The sequence below is a fragment of the Apodemus sylvaticus genome, chromosome 13 (assembly GCF_947179515.1).
Source record: "Apodemus sylvaticus chromosome 13, mApoSyl1.1, whole genome shotgun sequence".
NCBI lineage: Eukaryota > Metazoa > Chordata > Mammalia > Rodentia > Muridae > Apodemus > Apodemus sylvaticus.
This window is the reverse complement of record NC_067484.1, coordinates 41,360,001-41,383,373: the sequence shown is the minus strand read 5'-3', so window position 1 is coordinate 41,383,373 and position 23,373 is coordinate 41,360,001. Positions and strand designations below refer to the sequence as shown.

At 42.8% G+C, this 23,373-nt stretch overlaps 1 protein-coding gene across 1 annotated transcript in view; it reads left to right on the top strand.

Moving 5' to 3' along the window:
* Positions 1-917: 917 nt before the first annotated feature.
* The window catches only part of Gramd2b (GRAM domain containing 2B), a 72,013-nt gene continuing 49,557 nt past the window's right edge, over positions 918-23,373 (top strand). Inside the window, exon 1 of the mRNA XM_052155437.1 lies at positions 918-1,160. Within this exon, the coding sequence (XP_052011397.1) occupies positions 1,078-1,160 (83 nt within the window). The 5' untranslated portion in view covers positions 918-1,077. The remainder of the gene's footprint in view (positions 1,161-23,373) is intronic.

Genomic DNA, 23,373 nt, shown 5'->3' with positions numbered 1-23,373 from the left:
TCCACCTCTATGATCTCCTCCAGTTCTGCCTCATTTATAGAAGTTCTAGTCAGAGATACTGAAGAATGAGTATTTTAGCGCTCTTTAACCTAGCTGTAAGGGTTACCCTGAATACTCACCTACTCAAGCATCAAAACAGCCTCATCATGGCTTTGCAGAAACACAGAACACCACGTGACCCAGCAAGTCTACTTTCTGATAAGCTTACAAAGGAATGGAAGCAGGGAGTTGAACAAACATTTGGACACCAGTTCATAGCAGCATCATTCAGAACAGCGGAAGGTGAGGCGCCCCCAAATGTCCATCCGTGGATAAATAAAAACCCAACATCTACTATGGAAAATGTATGCGTGGTAATAGAACATTATTCAGCCAAACCACACCCAGGCAAGATTGCTAAGGAAGTTTCAATGATTGTTTTCCTGCCTCTCCCATCTCTTTCCCACTGAAGAACTAGAAGGGATTAGCTTGGTGAATATTTATTCCCTTTGTTCCTACATGACAAACTGAGGGGCTCTATTGTTAGCACGAAGAGGCGGTCTTCAGTGAGACAAGGCTCTGTGTGCAAAACTTAGGCGAGGAAGTGGCCCGCTCTTTAGGGCACTGGTGTGAGCCACCACCATACAATGCGGTCCACTTCCTGCACCGCAGCTTGCGGCTACCCCGCTTACTCCCCCCACCCTACCCCCGCCCCTATTACCCGCTGGGTTGGAGAGAAAGAGAGAGAGGACCTAGAATAGCAGGCGGCTACTGTGCTGTGTCTTGTTAGGCAAATGTTTCAACTGCTTGGCCAATTAGCGTCCTCTCCTAGAAAGACGGGTTCAACAGGTTTCCATTTGCTCCTCCTCTGTTTCCTGGGTTGGGGAGAAGGGCTGTCACTTTGCTTCGACCCTCCCCTTCCCACCCTCTGGGCTCTCCCAGCCTAGCTCGGACCAATCGCGCCGGCTCCAACGTGTCCATGTTGGCGGACCGGGAGCACCGCCGCCTGGATGCGCAGCGCTAAGGTGCGGGAGAGCCGGGAGCCGGGAGCCCCGAATAGTGAGCCAAATCCTGGGGTACGCCCGGGACGCGGCCCCGATGACCGAGCTCCAGCAAGAGGTGGAGGACGCCAAGGCAGCCAAAGTGCTCACCAAGAGAGAAAGCAAAGTTGGCCTGGCCCAGTAAGTGACCTCTACTGGACGCGACGCGCCCGAATTGTTAGACCGAATGGGAAAGGCTTTTTGAACTTCTGTAGAGGCAGCTCTTATATGTCTGTCTGTCTCTGTCTCTGTCTCTGTCTCTGCCTCTGCCTCTGCCTCTGCCTCTGCCTCTGCCTCTGCCTCTGCCTCTGCCTCTGCCTCTCTCTTTCTGTGTCTGTGTGTCCGTCCGTCCGTCCGTCTGTCCCTCCCTCTCTTCCCTCATCTCCAGCTTTTTCTTTCCCGCTCTCCCTTCCTGTCTCCTCCCTTCCTCTCCTCACTGAAGAATGCATTGTCTATCCGGCAATCCAGTGGTGATGAGAATTATTGGATCCGAAATTATAGTTGATATTTTCTGATTCCCCAAGGAGATTTAGGGAAACTCCTCAAATCTTGGAGCCATGTCAAAAGTTCTTGCTTAAACTCCCTTCAGTCCTTCTATTTCTGAATGATGTCTAGAGAGATCCAGGCGTCTTTGGTTATTGGTTGTCATCTGTTGATCACTTTCACAATAATGTGTATTTTATTTGATTCAGAGCTCCTGGTTGGCTCTCCTCATTCTTCCTCACTGTTCCCTCAAAGTCTGTGCCCTTACACACACACACACACACACACACACACACACGCCACTACCATATGGCTGTGTCTGTTCTCTTAAAACACATTAGATTTGCACATTATCTGACCTATAAAATCTTCAAACCGAAAACACATTTTCCCGTCACAAGTATTTACATCCTATAAGGACACTTGAGCACTTGTTTAGTAGCCAGGGTATGGTTTTTCAACAATTGCTATTATTGTTCCTCTTTTTAAAAGCAAAAAAAAAAAAACCCCTTTGACTATTTGCTGATTTGCTCTGTCACCACATCACTGGAACATTAACCCATGGCACAATCAATATCTAAATAAGCCTGGTGTTATTTCATACTATTAAGTCATTAGGGAGCCTACAATGCTTTATTGATACTACTGTCAATGGCAGTTTCTAATAGTGAAGACTCGGTCTCTGTTACCATTATTTCATACTTCAGGTGTTTTGTTGTTGTTTTGTTTGTGGGTCACAGTTTTGTTCCGAGGATTGCACACATGACTGCAGACTCTAGATCAGCATTTCTCCTTTAGGGGTCCAAGGACCCGATCACAGAAGTGGCCTAAAACAGTGGGAAAACACAGATATTTACATTCCAGTTCTATTTTTGTTGTTGTTGTTGTTGTTGTTTTTTGAGACAGGGTTTCTCTGTATAGCCCTGACTGCCTTGGACCTCACTCTGTAGACCAGGCTGGCCTCGAACTCAGAAATCCGCCTGACTCTGCCTCCCAAGTGCTGGGATTACAGGCATGCACTGCCACTGCCCGGCCATTCCAATTCTTAACAGTAACAAAATTACAGTTAAGAGGTAGCAACAAAATAATTTTATATTTGGGTTCACCCCAAAATGAGAAACTGTATTAAAGGGTCACAGCATTAGGACGGTTGAGAATCACTACTCTAGAATCTGTCAATTGAATTTACACAGAAATTTAGGAAGAAGATACTTCAGGTGCTTTAATCTGTGCTTTCAAGGCTGTGACCTTCTGCCAGCTCTTGGCAGTCCAGTGCCCAGCATCTTAAGCTAGCATTCCACATCCTTCACTCGGTCTTAGCAAAAGGTGGAGAAGTGGTATATTTTCCACTCATTATGATGAAGGGAAAATGTTGCCAGAAGTAAAACTCTCATAAAACTTTTTTTCTTACCCTCAATAAAATCCAACTGTATTATAATAATTTGGATCTATGACAGGGCATGATGGCGCATGACTTCCATCCTAGCAGCTGGGAGGCAGAAGCAGGAGACTCTTCATCAGTTTGCTCTCCATAGCAAGTTCCACAACAGCCAGGGTTACATAGAAAAACTCTGGCTTCAAAAGAAAGAAAAGAAAAGAAACCTAACTAAATAACTAGACAGATAACTCAGAACAGAGCTAAGAAAAAGATGCACTATTAATAATACATGTTCCCTTTGCGCTTCGTCTTCTTTCCACATACCCTCTTTCTCTGAAGACAACTCAGTATGGACAGTCCTTTTACCATGTTAGAGATATCGTCTGGGGCTGGAGCCCTGACGGTCAAAAACAGAACTAGAGAGTCAGGGTCTTGAAACTTGTAGTCTAAGACTCACCCAAGGGAGTCTACTTCCAGTGACACAAACAAGGATGACTTCAAGTCTACTGAACAGCTGCCAAGCTTTGGAACCTTTTCATCCTAGGTGTCTAGATCCTCAGATAAGGCCATGATGCTTTGGATTGTTTGAAAACTCTATGATAGCACTGATCCAAGTTTTGTTCATTAAAAGCTTAGACATTAGCGAAACACTGAGCACACTGAAGTTCATAGCTCTGATGCATTCTTTCATTTGGAATCATTCGTTTCACAAATTAGTTTCAATTCAACAAACACTGTGGTACCCACTTGTACAATCATGGCGGTCCGTTCAAGGATAAATGTGGTTTTGTATCTGTTCTTCTGAAACTGGAAAGAACTGTGGGATGGGCTAGGCACAAATGTGCCCATTGCCACATTAAGATACTGTAAAAAGTTTGTTCTCTAACAGAATCTTCCCTGTGATTAAGATATTTGCCTATTGCCGTATTTTGTAAACTGTTGCAAATTTTGCTAACTTATTTTTCCCTACTAGGAAGCATTGTCTAAACCTGCCAAAGTCACATTCGCTCCTGTCTACTTTTTCTTTTGAGCTCTTCAACTCTTGTTCCGGTTTCAGGATAAGAGTTGCTTAAAAAGGGAATGCTATTGTAAGTGTACCAGTGTGATAAACATCACATGGAATCTGTTGCAGGATTTTCCCTGTCCAACCACATTAGAGAAGTGGGAGGCTTGTGATTTGACAGGGGAAAAGGGAGGCGGAGCTAAGGGTTACAGAGACAACCTCTCAGAGTAGAAAAAGCCAAGATGGAGGCAGATGGACAGGAAGAAGATCCTGATCCCACATGGTTTTAACAGCCACAAGTAGTTATGATTTCACAAGGTTAGAAATATTGGGATAAAGCTTTTATCATTATCAATTGGCACTCATATTGTTGTAATTGGCATTTTGTAAATTGTGGTATTATTGATACATAAATCTGATTGGTCAATTAAGCTTTAAGGGTGTGTGGGCATTGAGTGTAGTGAAAGGAACTCATGGGGTTGGGGTGGGGGGCACCAGAGAGATGGCCCAGTGGGCACGTTAATATTTCCAGGACAGGAATCTTTTTAGCTTGCCAAATGTTTATGCTTACATCTGTGGGTTTCCTGGTGTCTCAGTAAACATCCATCAGAATGGGACTATTACTGCAACCACCTTGTGACCCAGAACCTAGCCTCCTTGTAATAAGAGTTGGCACTGAGAATGCTTGCTATGTGAGAGGGAAGATGCTTTCGTTTCATTCATTCGTTTGCACAGAGGAGGAGACAGGCAGCATTGACACTCCACTTTACAAATAAAAGTACTGAAGCTCTGAGAAGCTCAGCAGGATTAATACAACAGCAGACTCAGAGTCAAGCCAATATCGTCTCACTCGAGATATAAACACTGGATGGTGATTTATCCCTGGTCCTTGCTCCAGAATTTACACACCAGAGTGGCTCTCCATGCCTACTCTAAAACAGCATCTTCTGCCAGTGTTTGAGGTCCTTCTAGTCCTGGACACATACAGACCATTGCAACCTCCTTTCCTAGTACTAGTCACCATGTACATCATTTATAGTGAGGCCAGCAGGCCTTATTAAAGAGGTAACATGTAGCACCCCCATGTTCATCCCAGTATTATTCATAACAGCAAAGCTATAAAAATCAGCCTTTACCCATGAATGAATGAAGAGTTAAAATGTAATCCATATGCACAGTACAGAACATGGCATGGGAGATGCCATTTGGCTTTAAGGGGGAAAGGAAATCCTGTGATTTGGGACATGAATAAACCAAGAAGACATTAGGTGGAGTGAAACAAGTCAAACTCCAAACTCCAGATGACAAATACTGCATGACGTCATAGAAGCAGGATGATAGTTACCGGAGGATGGAGTGGGACGGGAGTGCTCAGACCACAGAGGTTGAGGGCTGACGACAAGATGGCTCAGGGTGTGGAGTCAGCAGACAAGCTTGGTTTGATTCCTGGGTCCCACATAGCAGAACGAGATGACTGACTCCCAGAAGGTGTCCTCTGGCCTCAATACATGTATGTGGTGTACACCACACACATTCACACACACACACACACACACACACACAAAGTATAACTTGTAATAAAGAGGACAACATTTCAGATAGATGACAAGAATAAATGTGAGATATGTTGGATGGCAGGGTAACTAAATGGATGTAAATAATTGTATGTCTCAAAGTAAGACAATATCAAATGGCTCCTTAAAAAAAACGATAGGTAAGTGAGATGCTGAATTAGTTAATAAATAAAACACATTCCATGTTTTATACAAGTGTATGTATATATGTGTATATATATATATTCCATAAATATATGTAGTGATAATTAGTCATTTTAAAATATTGATTAAGGAGGCTGGAGAGATAGCTCAGTGGTTAAGAGCATTGGCTCTTGCAGAGAACTGAGGTTTGGTTCCCAGCACCTGCGTGGTACCTTACAACCATAACTCCAGTCCCAAGGGGTCTGATGCCCTCTCTGGCCTCCACAGCCACCTGATGTATACGTAGTACACTTTCATACATGCAAGCAAAACACTCATACTCATAAAATAAAAACAAATACTTTTAAACTATTAATTAAAGACCAGGGATAATGTTAGCTCAGCAGAAGGCTGCTTGAATAGCCTATTTGAGGCCCAGCTAGAAATAATTAGAGAAATTGAATTTTGAAATTTTTTTTCATAAAACTAAAAGAGATATACAGAAGAAATAGGAGTTGGGGTATCTCCATCTGGGTCCCTCTCCTCACCTCTGCTTCTTTATTTAGTTTTTTTTTTCCTCTTCCTTCTCTTTTTATCTCTAGAAATCAACTCAAAATTTTCTTCACTTACAACTTTGGGCCTTCAGAGGCCAAAGAGGACATCAGACTCCCTGGAAATGGAGTTACAGATGGTTGTGAGCTACTAGATGGTGCTAGTAATTAATCCCAGGTCCTCTGGAAAAGCAGCAAGTGTGTGTGTGTGTGTGTGTGTGTGTGTGTGTGAGAGAGAGAGAGAGAGAGAGAGAGAGAGAGAGAGAGAGAGAGACAGAGAGACAGAGAGACAGAGAGAGACAGAGACAGAGAGACAGAGAGAGAGAGACATATTGAGGCTGGAGGAAAACCTTCCAGAGTTTCTCTGTCCACCTTTATTTATTTGGATCCCGGGAATCAACAAGATCCTGAGACTTGACACTGACCTTTACCCTCTGGGCTATCTCGTGGGCTCAGTTAAGCTTTTTAAAGTTACCTAAGATAATGCTTGGGTGTGGCACATTGGTGTACTTGACCGTCAATGTAAAAATTCCGAGGAAGTAGTCTCGAATTGGAAACCTGAGAGGAAGAAAGCAGTCCTAACCAAATTACACTTGGCTTCTCTCGTGCTTGATCTCGAACTTTGAAAGTTCCCACTCAGTGCAAGAGCCTTCTGTCCATATGCATGTGCATTTTGTATGTCTGTCTGTCTGTGTGTGTGTGTGTCTGTCTGTGCTCATCTCTCAAATTTGATACCCCTCAGTTCAGTGGCTAGTATAAACAGTGGAGTAAGAATTAAACATTAGAGCATATTAAAAAGTGCAAAGAGTATGTTCCCATCGGTGGTGGAGGTGTCGAAATAATAAAGATACAAATGTTTTGGTTTGAAAGTGTTTGAAAACATCTGTAATGAACCAAACCAGCTCTATGACCAGGTTAGAATAGCAAGAAATTGCGGGTTTATCCAGACGGTGCAAAAAGTAGTTAGGGACTCGAGCTCCAGGGAACCGGGGTTGGGATATGGGTCGTCCTGCCTCCTGGAGCCTGGCTCTTTACACTGTGGGGTGATGGACATACGGAACATAATACGGAACATAATACTGAAAGCAGGAGTCAAAAAAAAACAAAATAGGCAACGGTCACGGGTTTCTGAAAGAAGTGGCCAGAGTTATTTCAAAAATCAAACACATAATGAACCTGAGGAGCTCCTCGCTGTGTTACAGTGTGGGCTTCTGTGCTGCTCTCGTTCTGAACACAAAGGACACAGGCTTTGTAGCGTACGTGTTGGTCTCACCACACAATACCTACGACCACTGCCAGAAGCACCAGCTCAGATCCGAGACTAGTATCTGCTATGAAGTGTGGTGTTTTCACTGCACGAAGTTTCCTGCTCTTAAAGGAACATAATGGTTCAATTATTAAAAACAGAGACTTTTTCATATTTTCCTATCATTGTTGCCTGGCATGTATCACATCAATACATCAATACATTGGATTGTAAATGCTAGAATGTTTGATTTTTAAATTGTTGACTTGAGTTTCACTTTAAAAAAAACAAAAACAACAACAACAAAACCCAATATATTAACGAGCTGGGGAGATGGCCCAGGGGTCAAGGCTGCTCTCTCGGAGGGCTGGTGTTTGATTCCCAGCACCCACATAGTTGCTTATAGCCATCTGTAGCTTCAATTCCAGGGGGATCTGACACCCTCTTCTGGCTTCTAAGGATAATGCATGTTAAGCAAAATTTGGTTCAAGATTGTTTCCAACAATGTCTGAAATGCTCCCCTACATAACATACTTCTGCCGAATTCATGCCAAGGAGCACACTCCACATTGATGATTATTACATCAAAATGTCTGTTAACTCCGAAAGATGTTCCTTGACTTGTAGTATTAATGTCACATATTCGACAGAAATTTAATTCTTTATATTAAAACTATAAAGCACATTCACCATTAAGAAATAGTAAAATTATAACAAAATTGTCTTAAAAATACATTTCCTATACTTTAGGATCAATAACTGTTTTATTTGTAGGCCTATTTTATATACTTTTATACCCTGGGTAGTGTTTCTTGCTGGGAGAAGGAGATGAAGACAAAGGATTGTTACTTCAATTAGGCTCAGAGCCTAACAAGCGAGGCTCAGCCAGCCCTCCTTGATAAGCCAGGCTGATCGTGAAAAGCCAAGGAAGGGAGATTTGCCCCAGTGGGAAGAAAGATAAAAGGACCTCAGCTTTCCCCCAAGGTCACTTTCCTATCCTAGCAAGAGGTTCAGAGTTCTGCATAACTGAACTATCTGAGTCAAAGTAGGACCCTACTCATCACTGACCCCTAAGGGCTCTCCATTTTCTTCTCCATGCTGATCTGAAAACTACACATCTTTCTGAGAGACAAGATCCCCTCATGGCTGCCCTGGGGCTCAAAACATTTCTGCCAGCGTGAGATTCCAGGGAAATTCCATCTCTTGAGCTCTGTTATTTTAGTAGTCTGTCAGCCAAAGTGAGGGTGGGTGAGTTTGTATTACAGCTTGTTCCTGTCAGGACTGTCAGGATCTTGAACAGGAGACATTAAGAAGCCCAATTTCACAAGAAAGGCCCTGGCAAAGTGCTGAGTGCTGAGTCTTGGTTTCGTCACCTGCATTGTATTAACGCGTTTTAAAGTTTAAATGGATTGTAACTGCACTTGGCCCAGGGCTGATACTGCCCACTGGTTCATAAACTGTAGCTTTGCTGATCTTTGCTAAGAATCTGGGACTTACTGTGGGGAGAGGATGGGGAAAAGATGGGGTAACACGTAGTAAGTAAATTGTCAAAAGTCGGAAGGTTTAAATTCTCCCAGTAGCATACTTGAAGCTTTTCAGTTTTGCATTTTCTACACAGAAATGCACATATGCTGTGTTCGTGACACCCAACTTCGTTCAGCATTAAGACTTGATTTTTATGACACCAGTTGCCCGGTGCTCTTCTCCAGACACCTGATCTTCGCACCGTGATTTTAGTTGAGCCTTCCTCTCGTGAATCCTGCTAAGTTTTCTGCTTGTCTTAAATCCAACAGAAGGTGCTCCTTCCGTTTGATCCATTTGCATAACTTCAGATATGTCATACTTCTTCTAACAGGATAAAGCAAATGTTTTTAGTCTACTGTCATCTAAGGCTCAGAATCAAGTGTTTTGTTTCGTATTCCTTAGAATGTTGAATTTCAAATGGACTTAACAGTCTTGCGTTTGCATTCATGGGAGCACATTTGGAGAAGTGGACTGTTAGGTGATTCTACCTTGGAGGAAATATCAGAGACTGTACTTACACCAGACCGCTGCACACTAGCGCCATCTTGTAATGGTCTAACCTGTTGCCCCTCCAGGCCTTGGTGAAAGAAACAGTAAGAGATTAAATTCAGCATTAAAGCGATGTAATCAAGAGACTCGTTCAACAAGTCCCTTGACTTGAAAATGTAACCTGACATCTTGTCAGTAATCTTTTTTTTTTTAATAAAGAGTAAATTTGGAAAGAATAAAGGGCATGACAGTAAATATTTTTTAAAACTTTGTTTTCACTATAAAATAGTATATATACATTATAATAGTATTGCTCTGTTTTTATACAGTTGGCCCTACAATTAGTTTCTTTGCACCAACATCATCATAAACATATAACATATCATGAATTATTTTAATTATTCAGTAGGAATTATTCTAATTCATTATAGCATTTTCCTCTTTTTCCATTTTCATGTGTATGTTGGGTGTGTTTGGGTCTGTGTGTGTGTGTATGTGTATGCTTATTTTCAGGTGTGTGGAGAACCAAGAGTGCGTGCACACTCACATGGGTGGCCCATGCATATGGAGACCCAAAGTTGATGTCTAGAATCATCCCCAATCATTCTTCCATCTTATTTAACCGGCAGGCCCCTATGCAACCCAGAGCTTACTAATATTGCTGGTCTGTCTAGGTATCTTGCTCTAAGGATCCTGTCTCTGCCCTCTAAGGATGGACTTACAGGCTTGCTACTCTACTTTTCCAACATTTCCATGGGTTCTGAGGATCTGGACCCCAGTCCTAGTGCCTGAATGCAAGTGCTATAACCACTGAGACATCTCCAGAGCCCACCAGATCCTTAAGAGTCTTACGGGCCACTGTGATGTATGCAGTATTGCATGGACCAAAACATTGGTATGTAGCACATGACCAGATGAAAGTCTTGCACTGTGGGTTGGGGTTTCTATGACATTAAAGAGTAGTCATACAGATCTGGAGAGCAGAGCTTAGTAAGTGGCAGGCATTACTGTCCTATCCCACTCTTTCCGAGTTTCTTTGCAGCATAGCTATTTGCCTGTACAGTGACTGTACTGTTCTAACAGTAACAAAACCACCAGAATGCTACTGTTTGATGCTCTTTAGCTAGTGGTCGTTCTGAGCTCAGTGGTCAGGGGTCCCAGCTGAGCAGTTCAGCCTTCAGTTCATTCTCTTTTGTTTGGTTTTGTTTTTGAGACAGAATCTCTCTACTAGCCTTGGGTGACTTGGAACTTACTATGTAGACCAGGGCTGGCCCAACTCATTGAGATCTGCCTGCACTCTGTTCTGACAGAAGAAAAGAGAGTATTTGCCTGTTGCTGCTTTACTTGATGATATACACGGTAATTATTCATAAATCCCCTATTGGAAAACCCATAGTTGGAGCTAGGCATAATGGCATATGCCTTTAATCCCAGCACTCCAGAGGAAGAGCCAGGCAGATTTCTGTGACTTCGGGGCCAGCCTAGTCTAATGAGTTCCTATCTCAATAAAATAAGTAAATCCCTTAGTTTGATTTTTCTTGCACAAATCTGGAATGTTTCTGTAGAGGGTGGTGACTGATTTGTTTGGAGAGCCTGTGAATATTATCTGTTTTAAAGGAGTCACCAACGGAACCCAAGAACTTGACCAAGAATGCTGCAGCTTCCCAAAGTCTTTTTGAAAATTCCTCTTGCGGCATTACTTTCCAAGCCTGATTGAATAGCCACAGGGTTGGCAAGGCCTTTACTTTTGAAAAAGAATTCAAGTTTTGGAAACAGCTTGGGGTTTGTTTGAAGCCGATTTTGGTGAATAGAGTAGACAAGAATAGTTAAATGTCTTTAAACCTTTCTGTAAATAAGATCATTTTTTGATCAAATACAAGCCATGACTCTAAAAATAACAAGACAGTTTCTGACAATATTCACAACAATCTCTGCACGTCCAGATCTAGGATTACTGCTCAATGCCATAGTGAAAACTGTAAATTTTTATGATTGCTATTCAGTCCTAACATGTTTTTTATTGCTTTTGCAATACTCGGATAAGTGCTGATATGGCATTAGCATTATTTTTAGGGGCTGGGAGATGTACCCATTTGTCCAGTATCATTTTTAGGGGCTTGGTGATGTATCCATTTGTCCAGTATCCATTGTACTTGCTCTAAAAGCCATGAGAAACTTCGCGGTGGTTTGAATAAAAATGGTGCCCAGAGGCTCATAGGGAGTGGCACTATTAGGAGGTGTGGTCTTGTTGGAGAAAATGTGTCTCTGGAGATGGGCTTTGAAGTTTCAGATGCTCAAGGCAAGCCCAGTGCTGTTCTCCCTTCCTGTTGCATGCCCATCCAGATGTAGAACTGGCAGCTCCATCTCTAGCATCATGTCTGCCTGCATGCCACCATGTTTCCCAACATGATGATAATGGACTCAACCTCTGAAACTGTAAGCCGGACCCAATTAAATGTTTGCCTTTATAAGAGTCGCTATGGTCATGGTGTCTCTTCACAACAATAGAAACCCTAAGCAAGGCAGCCTGAGTTCAGATAACCAGCACTCACATGAAAACCCAAGTGTTGCAGAGGGTACCTGTGATGCCAGTGTTGGGGAGGTAGAGACAAAGTCTCTGGAACCAGACACTAGAGCCAGTTGCTGGGCTCCAGGCTCAGGGAGGGACCTTGCTTCAAAAAATAAGGCAGGTAGAGGGCCTGGGGAGGTGGCTCAGCAGCTAAGAGAACCTGTTGCTCTAGCGGAGGACCTATGTTCAATTCCCAGCATCCAAATGGTGCCTTACAACTATCTGTAACTCCAGTTCCCCGGGATCCTACACCTTCTAATCTCTGTGGGTAACAGGCAGGCATATGATGCCCAGACATACCTGTAGGCAAAACACTCACACATGAAATAAATGACCAGAATAAGAAGAATATGATCCTTCTAAGTTCTAGGGCATGTTTTTAAAATAATTTTATGTAGATATAAATATAGATACACACACACATGTGTGCACACACACACATACACACATGAGCACATGTACATATTCTAGCACTTGGGGATGTCAGAGGAAAACTTGTGAGAATCAGTTCTCTCATTCCATCATGTGGAGCCTCGGGATTTGAACTCATGTCTTATAGGCTTGGCAGCAAGCATCTTTCCCTACTGAGCCATCTAACTATCCCCTTGAACATATATTTTTAATGTGCACTTAGGAGCGCTCTGAACAGGGAGAATGGGAAGAGGACCTGGAGCCCTGTTAGCCTGCGATCCCTTCCCTGCTTTGACCTTTGCTTCACTTCCGAGTTTGGCTCTGCAACCAATGCTCTGACACTTTAGGGGAACCATTCTCCTCTGGCCTTCAGTTTCCTCCTTTACAGAGGAATGGCCTGGCTTGTTAGAGCCTTGCCAGCGTAAGGAGTGCTGGTCTTTGAAGAAACTGGCCTACTTCTTAGAACTCTTTGGTGCCTTTGTGTAGAGAATTCTATTAGCCTAAACAAATGGGAAACTGCTTTTCAAATATGAAGAGGATCTCCTCTTTCCTGCATGATTTGGCATCTTCATTAATTCTTTTATTTCTTCCCTTAAGTAAACCCACACCTGTTTAAGGTGAGGCTGCCACTGGCACAAAGCTAGACTACCCTACACACTATAGCTGCGTATCAGCTTTCAGTTGCATTCCCGTGACCCTGGGTTGCCATGGTGTCATGGTGGAAATGCCTAAATGAGTAACATCACTTAAGCCTGAAAAACAAGTCAGGACCCAGGTCATGGTCAATAGCGCCTGGAGCGTCTCAGTACACTGAAAGTCTGACAGTAATTGTTCATTGAGTCTGATGAATACAGAACAAGGTGAAGAAGCTCTTTCCTCAGAAGTGAAGCTTGGATAATAGTATGGGTCACAGCTGTCCATTCGATAATAATGCTTGTGTTTATAGTTTACTTGTAGTCTTTAAAACGCTTGCATTTGCATCAGTAATTGAACATTTTTAAGGTACTGATATTGTCAGGAAGAATAGTATGTTATAGACATTGGGGTGTATTTGGCATAGACCCTGTCCTCAAGAATATTAAGGCAGAAATCAATATACATTTTAAAGTAAATTTGTTTTTAACATACATAAAACATATCTGTTGCAGGATAGCATGTGATAGTTCAGTATACATGTACTTTGTATAATACTAAAATCAGGTTGAATGTGGTGATCTCCAGAGCTGGGGAAATTTTTCATCTGGGATGCTTTCTTCTAGCGTTTTGAATATGTGTCTCATCATCATCATCATTATTATTATTTTTTATTATTATTATTATTATTATTATTATTATTATTATTATTATATGTAGTTGCATTAGGACACAGAACCTCTCACCCCTGTCTAGCTGTAACTTCATACTGATGGATCACCAACCTTCTCCGTCCCTCCCTCTTCCCCGGTCTTTCTTTTTTTTTAATTATTCGATGTATTCTTTATTTACATTTCAAGTGATTTTCCCTTTCCTGGATCCCCCCTCCCCAAAAGTCCCATAAGCCCTCTTCCCTCCCGCTGTTCCCCCATGCACCCCTTCCCACTTCCCTGTCCTGGTATTCCCCTACACTGCTGCACTGAGCCTTTCCAGGACCAGGGGCCACTCCTTCCTTCTTCTTGGGCATCATTTGATATGTGAATTGTGTCTTGGGTATTCCAAGTTTCTAGGCTAATATCTGTTTATCAGTGAGTGCATAGCATGAATGTTCTTTTGAGACTGGGTTACCTCACTTAGTATGATGTTCTCCAGTTCCATCCATTTGTCTAAGAATTTCATGAATTCATTGTTTCTAATGGCTGAATAGTACTCCGTTGTGTAGATATACTTCCCCAGTCTTTCTAATCTCTGGTAACTGCCACTATTCTCTCAGGTTCTTTGATGAACTTTTTAGATGTGACCTGAGTTAAGTATTGTGCTGTTTGTCTTTCTTCACATAAAGGTCTCCAGTGCTAATCCATGTTGTTGTAATGACAGAATTTCATTCTTCTTATGGTTGAAGAATTGTATCATATACACACACACACACACACACACACACACATATATATATATATATATATATATATATATATATAGAGAGAGAGAGAGAGAGAGAGAGAGAGAGAGAACATAGTACCTCATAAAAGGGTGATGGATTGGAATGATGGAGGAAAGAAGACTCTTCCCAAAGGAGGGTAGAATGGATGATTATACTTTTATATTATTCCACAAAGCATAGAAAGTAAAGATTGAGTTCCTATTTATAAAAATTGAGGTTGTGATAGATATTAGAGTTAGAAGGTAGATTTGGGATTTGTTAACCTGCAGGTGATAGCTAAAATCAGGTTGGAATTTTTGAATGAAGAGTAGGAACTAGAAAAAAGGAGTTGTTGCCTGTGTTGCCATGCAGATGTTGGCATGCAGATGTTGGCATGCAGATGTTGGCATGCAGGTCAAAGGAAGAGGCCACAGAACTGCAGGGAAAGAAACAACACAGTTAAAAACACCAACAGACAGTTAATCAAACAAAATAAAATGCACTGGAGTAACAAGGAAAAGAGATTCCAAATGATGATGTATCGCTCCCTTTTCCATTGTTGTGAGAAGACACCATGACCAAGGCAATTTACAAAAGGAAGGATTAGTTTTGGCTCAGTGTTCCCGAGGATTTCATGAAAGGGGAGCTGGCGAGCACAAAGCAGAGAAAGCAAAGTGGAAGCAAGCAAAGCCTTTTAATCTCCAAGCCAGCCCCAGAATGCACCACCTAACCCTCAAGCCAGCTCCCAGAATGCACCACCTAACCCTCAAGCCAGCTCCCAGAATGCACTGCCTAACCCTCCCTAAGCAGCACCACCAATGGGGACCAGGCACTCAAACGCCCATGACTACGGAGGATTTCCCTTGTCACTGAGTGATAGAAAACTCACCTGAGAGACTTGAGTGGAACGATAGGCCTGCAGGCTAAGCCTTCATGCTCTGGGCGGTGGGAAAGGAAGGCGCAGGGTCAGCATACATAGATAGACTGCAGTTTCAGGCGGCAGGCCAGAGAAAATCACCAGCTACAACTGTGGGCCTCTGAACAACCCAGTGCAGAGAAGCCAGCAGAGAGGCAGAAGATAATGTGGCAAACCCATAACTGGGATGTCAGAGACGGCCTTGACCTTTCCTTCTGAAGCAGGAAGAGTGAACAGATGCATTTGGTGATCATAGAGAGACACCATGGTCAGGAGACGACTCATGGTGGTTGTCCTCGAACCGCAGGCTTACTTTTCTTAGCCATGGCATGACCCTATCCCCCAGATCACTAGCTCTCAACCTGTGGGTCAAGACCCTTGACAAACCTTTGTCTCTGAAAGTATTTACATTGCAGTTCGTAACCGTAGCAAAATTGCAGTTATGAAGTAGCAATAAAAATAATTTCATGGTTGGAGGGCCACCACAACATGAGGAGCTGTATTGAAGGGTTAGGGAGTTTGAGAACCACCAGCCTAGAGAGATGAGCTGTGTTTGGTTAGAGGCTTCAGAAGTGAGATGTGTGGTTGGACTTGAGCTTGGGGAATGGAAGGAGAGGATGGCTGGGAAGTGCTAAGTGCTCGTTTGGCAGGAAAGACCCCAATCCACACCCAGGACTGGATTGTTTCCTCTTCTACCTGAGAGGAATCCAGAGACTATGACTTTTAAAAAAAGGATTTAATTATTTTATGTATGTACCCTGTCACACTTGTCAGACACATCAGAAAAGGGCATCTGTAATGATGGTTGTACAACTCTGTGGTTGCTGGGAATTGAACTCAGGACCTCTGGAAAAGCAATCAGTGTTCTTAACTGCTGAGCCATCTCTCCAGCTCCAGGGACTATGACGTTAAGACTGGCTTGAGCTAGTCAACAGGAACACGGTGTGCTGAGTGGGTGTCAGGGGCGAGTGGCATGACTTGACCTCATAGGTAACCCAAGCTGCCTTAGAAAGTGAGCCAAGTTCAGAAGGCATCCTGGACAGGAAGCACATGGAACTGTCAAAAGCAGGGGTCTGCCTCTGAGGGTTAACACACAGCAAGTGAGAGCAACGAGAGGTAGGAACTGCTGGGAGACTGTGATCACAGGAAACAGTTGAGGCATTTAGGGCCATCATGTTGATGGGGGATCACCACAGGGCGCAGTCTGAGCCACGGTGACAGGAAGTGATTTCTGTGATGTGACATAGAGGTGACAGGGTGATGAGCTGCCACCTAGACAAACCCCGAATGACCCAGGTGTCACAGGAAAGTATGTCACAGGACAAGGGCAGTAAGGGAAGATAAGTGCAGCCAAGTTAAGAGTAGTGGGTGGGTCAGGCTTTCCCTACACACCCATCGAATAGAGGAGAAGTTTTATTATATTGTGTTTTGTTTGGCTTTGGTTTTGCAAGACAGGGTTTCTCTATATAGTCCTGGCTGTCCTGGAACTCACTCTGTAGACCAGACTGTAGACCAGAGTCACAGAGATCTGTCTTCTTTTGCCACCTGAGTGCTGGGGTTAAAGTCGTGCACCACAACCACCCAACCTGTTAATACAAGTGAAGTGGCCAAACCACAATTGAAGAGTTCAGTAAGTTTTCTGATTGCCCAGGAAAAAAAAAATGTGTGTGTGTGTGTGTGTGTGTGTGTGTGTGTGTGTGGTGTGTGTGTCAGCTTTCCTACCAACAATGAGTTAAAATATAAATTGGAGAAAGAGGTACATGCAAATACAAAATGTCTAGTACGAAATTTAGTGAGACTTGAAATGACGCTGGCACCGCTGACCCTGGTACCAAGCCGCAGGTCACAGACGGGCAGTGAGCTGTGGGATGTAGCTAGCCAAAGCTGCAGGCTTGCCTGTGGGTACTGAGGAAGTTGAGACTGCTTGAGTGGTTGACTGAGGCCCACCCCTCTACCACAGTGTCACCCTCAGCACAACTCCGCGTATATTCCTGGTTCTCTACAGTCTTACATAGTTACATAGTTATCCTGAGATCTGTCTGGGGAACACCCAGCCTTACCCTATACTCCTCACATGGTTAGGTCATCTGATCATCCCACCAGAGAGAGACACAGATGCAGATACTGATGTCCTGTGGGGTTTCACTGGTACTGCAGTGATGGACAATCTTGATATGGAGTGGTTTATTTAAACAGACTATATGTTCTAATCCTATATTAGAAATGTGTTAGCCAGTTTGTTATAGGCTCCTAATAAAATGTACTTCTGAGCTCAGTATGTTTTATTAAAACATACTAAGCAACAGCATCCCTCTAAAAACTAACAATGAGCATGGGTTATATTAGTTTTTCAAATCAATTGCAAACACTTTTTAAGTTGGCTGAAATAAAATTTTAGCATATATATATATATATATATATATATACATATATATATATATTATCCTTAGAAAGAATTATTTTTTGCCATACATATAAAAATAATTTAACAAGGTTACCTATCCCACAGAATACTAGCAAGATATGAATGCAGTATAAGAACCCACTCTATCCCAATCTCCTTCTTTTACCTAAGTATTACATCAGTCATAACTTTAAAAGAAACACTTCCAAAACCCAATTTACTTCTCACTCAGTGTCTAGTCACTTTTGTGTGTTATAAGTACTTCTAAGTTGTTGTTTTGTTTTTGTTATTTTTTTCTGTGAATCTGCTGCTCACAAATACACTCTAAAAACTTACCTGAAATCTGAATATGGTACAGAGCAGGCCTCAAAGTCATTGTGATCTTAAAGCCTTTTTAAAAAGTATTTTCAAAACATTACCATGTATGAAACTTTAGCAACCATGGATCATAGTGAAAGTAAAACCAAACACAAATCACTAGTAATTATACCTCCAAGTAGAAACCCAAGTGAGGGCCGTATTTTGAACATGTATAGTATGTCTGTCATAAATACAGAAACTTCACTTTTGAAGACAGTGTTACTGATTCAAAGCAAGGGGGGGTGGGGGTTGGGGTTGATTTTGCCTTAATGCTGTTTTGTAGAGACATTTGCTATTGTCTCCCAGCCGCCCTACAAGGCTTCTGCATAAGAGAAACACAGTAACACTCTCTCTGCTTGACCCTGGACTGCCAGATGTGCAGACTTAGAGCTAAGAAGTGTGTTTTCACAGACCCCTGGCACTAAGTGACTCTGACATATAAAGTGTCCTTTGAGTTCAGAGACAGTTTACCGTATGGTCCAAGCACACCCCTAAGAGAGAAGGAAGAAATCCTTCATCATCTGAAATATAAATAATTTCAGTTCTGGTTTTACTAAGTATTGTTTCAATCTGTATTTCTTTGCTGTACTAGAGTTCCATCAATTAGATAAAAAATAAACTGCTCCCTCCTCCCAGGCAAAAAAAAATCTACACTCTTCTGACTCGCCCACACATTCCCTCTTGGGTTTCTTTCCCTCTATTCAAATATACTTTGGCCGAGTCTGCTCTCGAAGTGGAGATGGTAACTTTCCTATACAGTGTAGTAGTTCTCCTTTTCTGAGATTTCAGTTACAATCTGAAATATTAAATGGAAAATTCCAGAAGTAAACAAGGTGTACGTTTTTCGTGGCACACAGTCCTGAGTAACAGGATGAGCTCTTACATTTGTGCACCACGCCCACGCAGACACCTCCTCCAGTACATCCAGGTGGTAGACGTCATCCACCTGTTGGTAACTTCAGTAGCCCTGCAGCCACTGTGACGACATCAGAGTGACAGCGTGCAGAAGACTCTTGCTTGTCTTTACACTGGGCTCCAAACTATAAGAATAATAATATTGGTGTTTTGATGCAACTTATTTTTATTAGTTATTTCCATTTCTATTGGACCTAATTTATAAATTAAACTGTATCACATGTACGTATAGGGAAAACAGTACATAGAGAATTCAAACGCCTCTGTGTTATGCCATGAAACGTTCATGAACCCCAGAAGACCACCAAGGACCCAACTCTTATGCAATCGCATTAGTGGTTCTTCATTCAACCTCGAGCTTGGGCTCCCTGCCAACCCTGACACAGCACGGAGGTGGTGGAGTCCTGAGTCTAGTTTTAGACAAGCAATTATAGAAGGCAGAAGTGGGTGTCTAGCCTCGTACACATCTGATTGGGGGGCTATTGTGGCCTTTAACATAATTGGCTAGTGCTGGGAGCCAAACCGTAAACTTAATTTCTGCTTTCCTCCTGATTGGTGGTTGTTAGGAAGTGAAGTGTCAGGGGCGGGCTTGTAACCTGGGGGTGCAGACTTGTTGGGGAATAACCTGGAAACTGGTGCTAGACACGGGTCTTGTTGGGGGAGTAGCCTGGAAACTGGTGCTAGGAACCAGCGTGTTAGTTAACTTGAGTTCAACCTTAGGTCAGGTTTTCTAAAATGGAGTCTGAGCCCAAAAGATCTGGCCTCTCATCTGCCATTTCAAACATCTATTGGCAGTTTCAAAACATATACCCCCTGGGCAACAGGGCACTACTATACTATTGCTGTCTCTCCTATAAAACTGGCCTTCTCTCCATTGTGATAGAAACCCCACTTTATACATTTATGTTGTGTTACTACAAACATAAAATAATGATTTGTAAAGGACAGAGATGTCTTCTGACTCCCTATGGGCGCTATCCCACACATGATCCTGAGATACCTTTTTCTAAGACAATTCCTAAGAAATGTTAGAACGATTTGTGTGAGGGCTGGGATCTGGAGACAAACAAGAGAGGTGACTTATAAGGTTCAAGGACAGTGAAGTCCCTCTCATTCTCTCCTACTTTTTGATGAAATCATATTATGCAGCAAACCATATTATACAGATATCTGCCTTAAAAACAGTCTGACTCTCCAGCTTAGAAAGTATCTTTATTCTGTGTGCTTTCTAGGGTAACCTGCCTGTGTGGTAGCAGAAGCCATTCAGGGAGAGACTGAGCATTGTGGTTGCATAGGAGCTTGTTCTGGCTGGTTTTGTGTGTGTCAACTTGACATAGGCTGGAGTTATCACAAAGAAAGGAGCTTCCGTTGAGAAAATGCCTCCATGAGATCCATCTGTGGGGCATTTTCTCAGTTAGTGATCAAGTCTGTGTGTGTGTGGGGGGGTGCATTTTGACTAGTGCCATCCCTGGGCTGTAGTCTTGGGTTCTATAAGAAAGCAAGCTGAGCAAGCCAGGGAAAGCAAGCCAGTAAATAACATCCCTCCATGGCCTCTGCATCAGCTCCTGCTTCCTGACCTGCTTGAGTTCCAGTCCTGACTTCCTTTGGTGATCAACAGCAATATGGAAAGGGTTTAAGCTGAATAAACCCTTTCCTCCCCAACATGCTTCTTGGTCATGATGTTTGTGGAGGAATAGAAACCCTGACAAAGACAGAGTTATTTGTTCTAAACAGGATTCTATAAGTGTTTGATTGAGAAGACTAAGAGGACAGGTCTCACCTGAGACGTATATTTACATCCGTCAATTCTGAAGATACAAATTCCCGAGAGAGCTGAGTTTTCTTTTTCACACCTAGACCCCCAGGTTTCATTTGAAACCCACATACTGCAAAGCTTTTCAGATGGGTGTAGGACTATGTTCAGGAGGTCTGACCTAACCTTGCAGTTTCAAAGGCAGATGACAGCATCTATGCAGAAGCCCGGACAGATATAGTACCAGCTCAGCCACTGCCCTGCTCACATTAGGTGTTGATAGATTGCTGCTTCACAGCTGTTTGTCCCTTTGGCACAGGACGAGGAACAGCTGTGGCATTGTGTATAGCTCCATCTTCCAACCTAGCATCGTGATACTCCAAGTTCTTTGATATATAGTTTATAGTTATGATGCAATTCATGTTGACCCAGGTAATTAGAATCTCTTGTTTTTAATCTCAAAAAAAAAAAAAAAAAAAGCCTTATCTGGCCCAGATGTTAGAGTAGGCAGTAGCATTCCTGTTTCTTCCTCTCTCCTTTTCTCCGCCTTCTGGGGTTACAGCTGGCCAGTCATACCCACTCAGCATTTACTTGGGTTCTGAGGATCCAAACTATGGTCCTAGAACAGCAAGCACTTTATCCTGTTCCATCTCCCAGCCCCATTGCTGGTTATTGAGAAACTTCCTTCTCTAGCTACAAGCTGTAGTAGCCCCAGATGAAAAGATAAGGTGGGGGATTGGTTTCAAAATAAATAAGAAGTGGGAGCAGTTGGCAAGGCTACAGATGAAGCAGGCTCAGCTCCAGAGTCTATAGTTTTTCCTCTTTCTTAAATGATTGCCTTCTATTATTACCTCATGGCAATGTTAATTTTATTAGTAACCTCAAAAAGTAGGCCAGCCTGGATTTTTCCAGTGAAACTAATTCCATTGCTACCATGTCTCTCAGCTGTGGCACCTGGCTTCTCCAATCAAGTAGACGGGTCATAGCCTCTCAAAAGCCTTTTTAGAAATCTTGTTTTCTAATTTAGAGGAAAACAGAACAAAGAACAGCCCATGCCATGCAGATATGCCAGTCTGTGGGCCTGGCAATAGGAAATCCCCACCCCTTAATAAGACGCTGAAATATGATAAGCATCCTCATGAAGGTGACACACCCAGAAACTGCCTTAGGCTTCCCGTAGGTAGCCATAGATCAGGGAGAAGAGACTCTCTGTAGCTTTCTCCATGACCAAAAAGGAATGAAGGAAGAAAATCTACTCCATTTTCTTCCAGTTCCCTGCAGCCCACAGTATCTAATTTCAAGTCAAAGTCCATAGGTTGACCAGATGGCCCCACCCAGCAAAGTGGTAAGATCACCTGGCTTTAGTCACCAGACTGACTCCACTACCTTTCACCCAGTTATAGGAAAAGACTGGGGAAGCTTCCTTAATTAAGGTGAGTTTCCTTACCCATCAACTTCCTGGGCTCCTCGTGTCTGATCCCATCCTGAAAAAAGAGGAGAGCAGCTGTTGTCTCCTTGTGACTCTCTCCAACTAGTCCCGTACTCAGAGCAGGAGCCATCTCCCAGCAGGAAACCTCTCTGCCGTTTCTATGCCAGTATTGCTAAACCCAAGAAATTCCAAATGAAATCCATCCCTACTTACTTCGATGGATGACAGTTGGTGGTAAAGAAAGGGTTGTGGGCTAGAAATCAGATAACCCGGACTTTAGGGGTCTTGCACTTAGACAAATGACTTTACACCTTTGTAGGTTACACAGATATGACAGGACTAGGACACTACCCTTCAGGGGCTGATGGACAGCCCAGGCAGGAAAAGACAAAGCAGCAGCCCACTGTAATTTTTAAGTCAAGTACTAAAGTGATAACATTTCCTTGGCAAACATTTCCATAGGGGTATGAGGACGCAAGACAAAGACAGAAGGATCAGTCAGTCCTTGGGATCTAGAAAGACTGAGAAGTAAGACTGAACCATAACAAGAGCTGAATTTAAAAAAAAAAAAAAGTAGCAATCTCTTAGAAGATCTTGAAGCAGAGGCAACTCAATATAAATATAAATGTAAATATATTTAGGCTTCAAAGCCAGAAATTCAAGTGTCAACTTGCAGAGGACTTATTTGCTGCGTCATTTCAGCTGCAGCCTGTTGGCAGTGGAGAACAACAAGGGCTTTGGAGGCAGAGGGGATGATATGATCCTAAGTTATGAAGGACTTGTTTGATTTTTTTATTGTTGTTGTTGTTTGAGGCAGGTTCTCATGATGTACCCCAGGCTGGCCTCATTCCCACCTATGCAGCCAAAAATGACATTACACATCTCGACCTTCTGGTTATCCTACCCTCAGATGCTGGAGGCATAGGCATGCATCACCACACCTGGTTTCGAGTGGGGCTGGGGTTTGAACCCAAGACTTGATGTATACTAGGTGAGGACTCGACTGAGCTACACCCTGAGACAAGGTGATTCTTTTTGCTCTTTTCAAGATTTCATGGCAAAGTTACCTTCCAATAAAGATGAAATGAGAAGGCATTATGTATAAACGCAAATGAAGGGAAATCCATGCTAGTAGGATGAATTTTGGACCTTGGCTAAGCCAACCAAACTAGA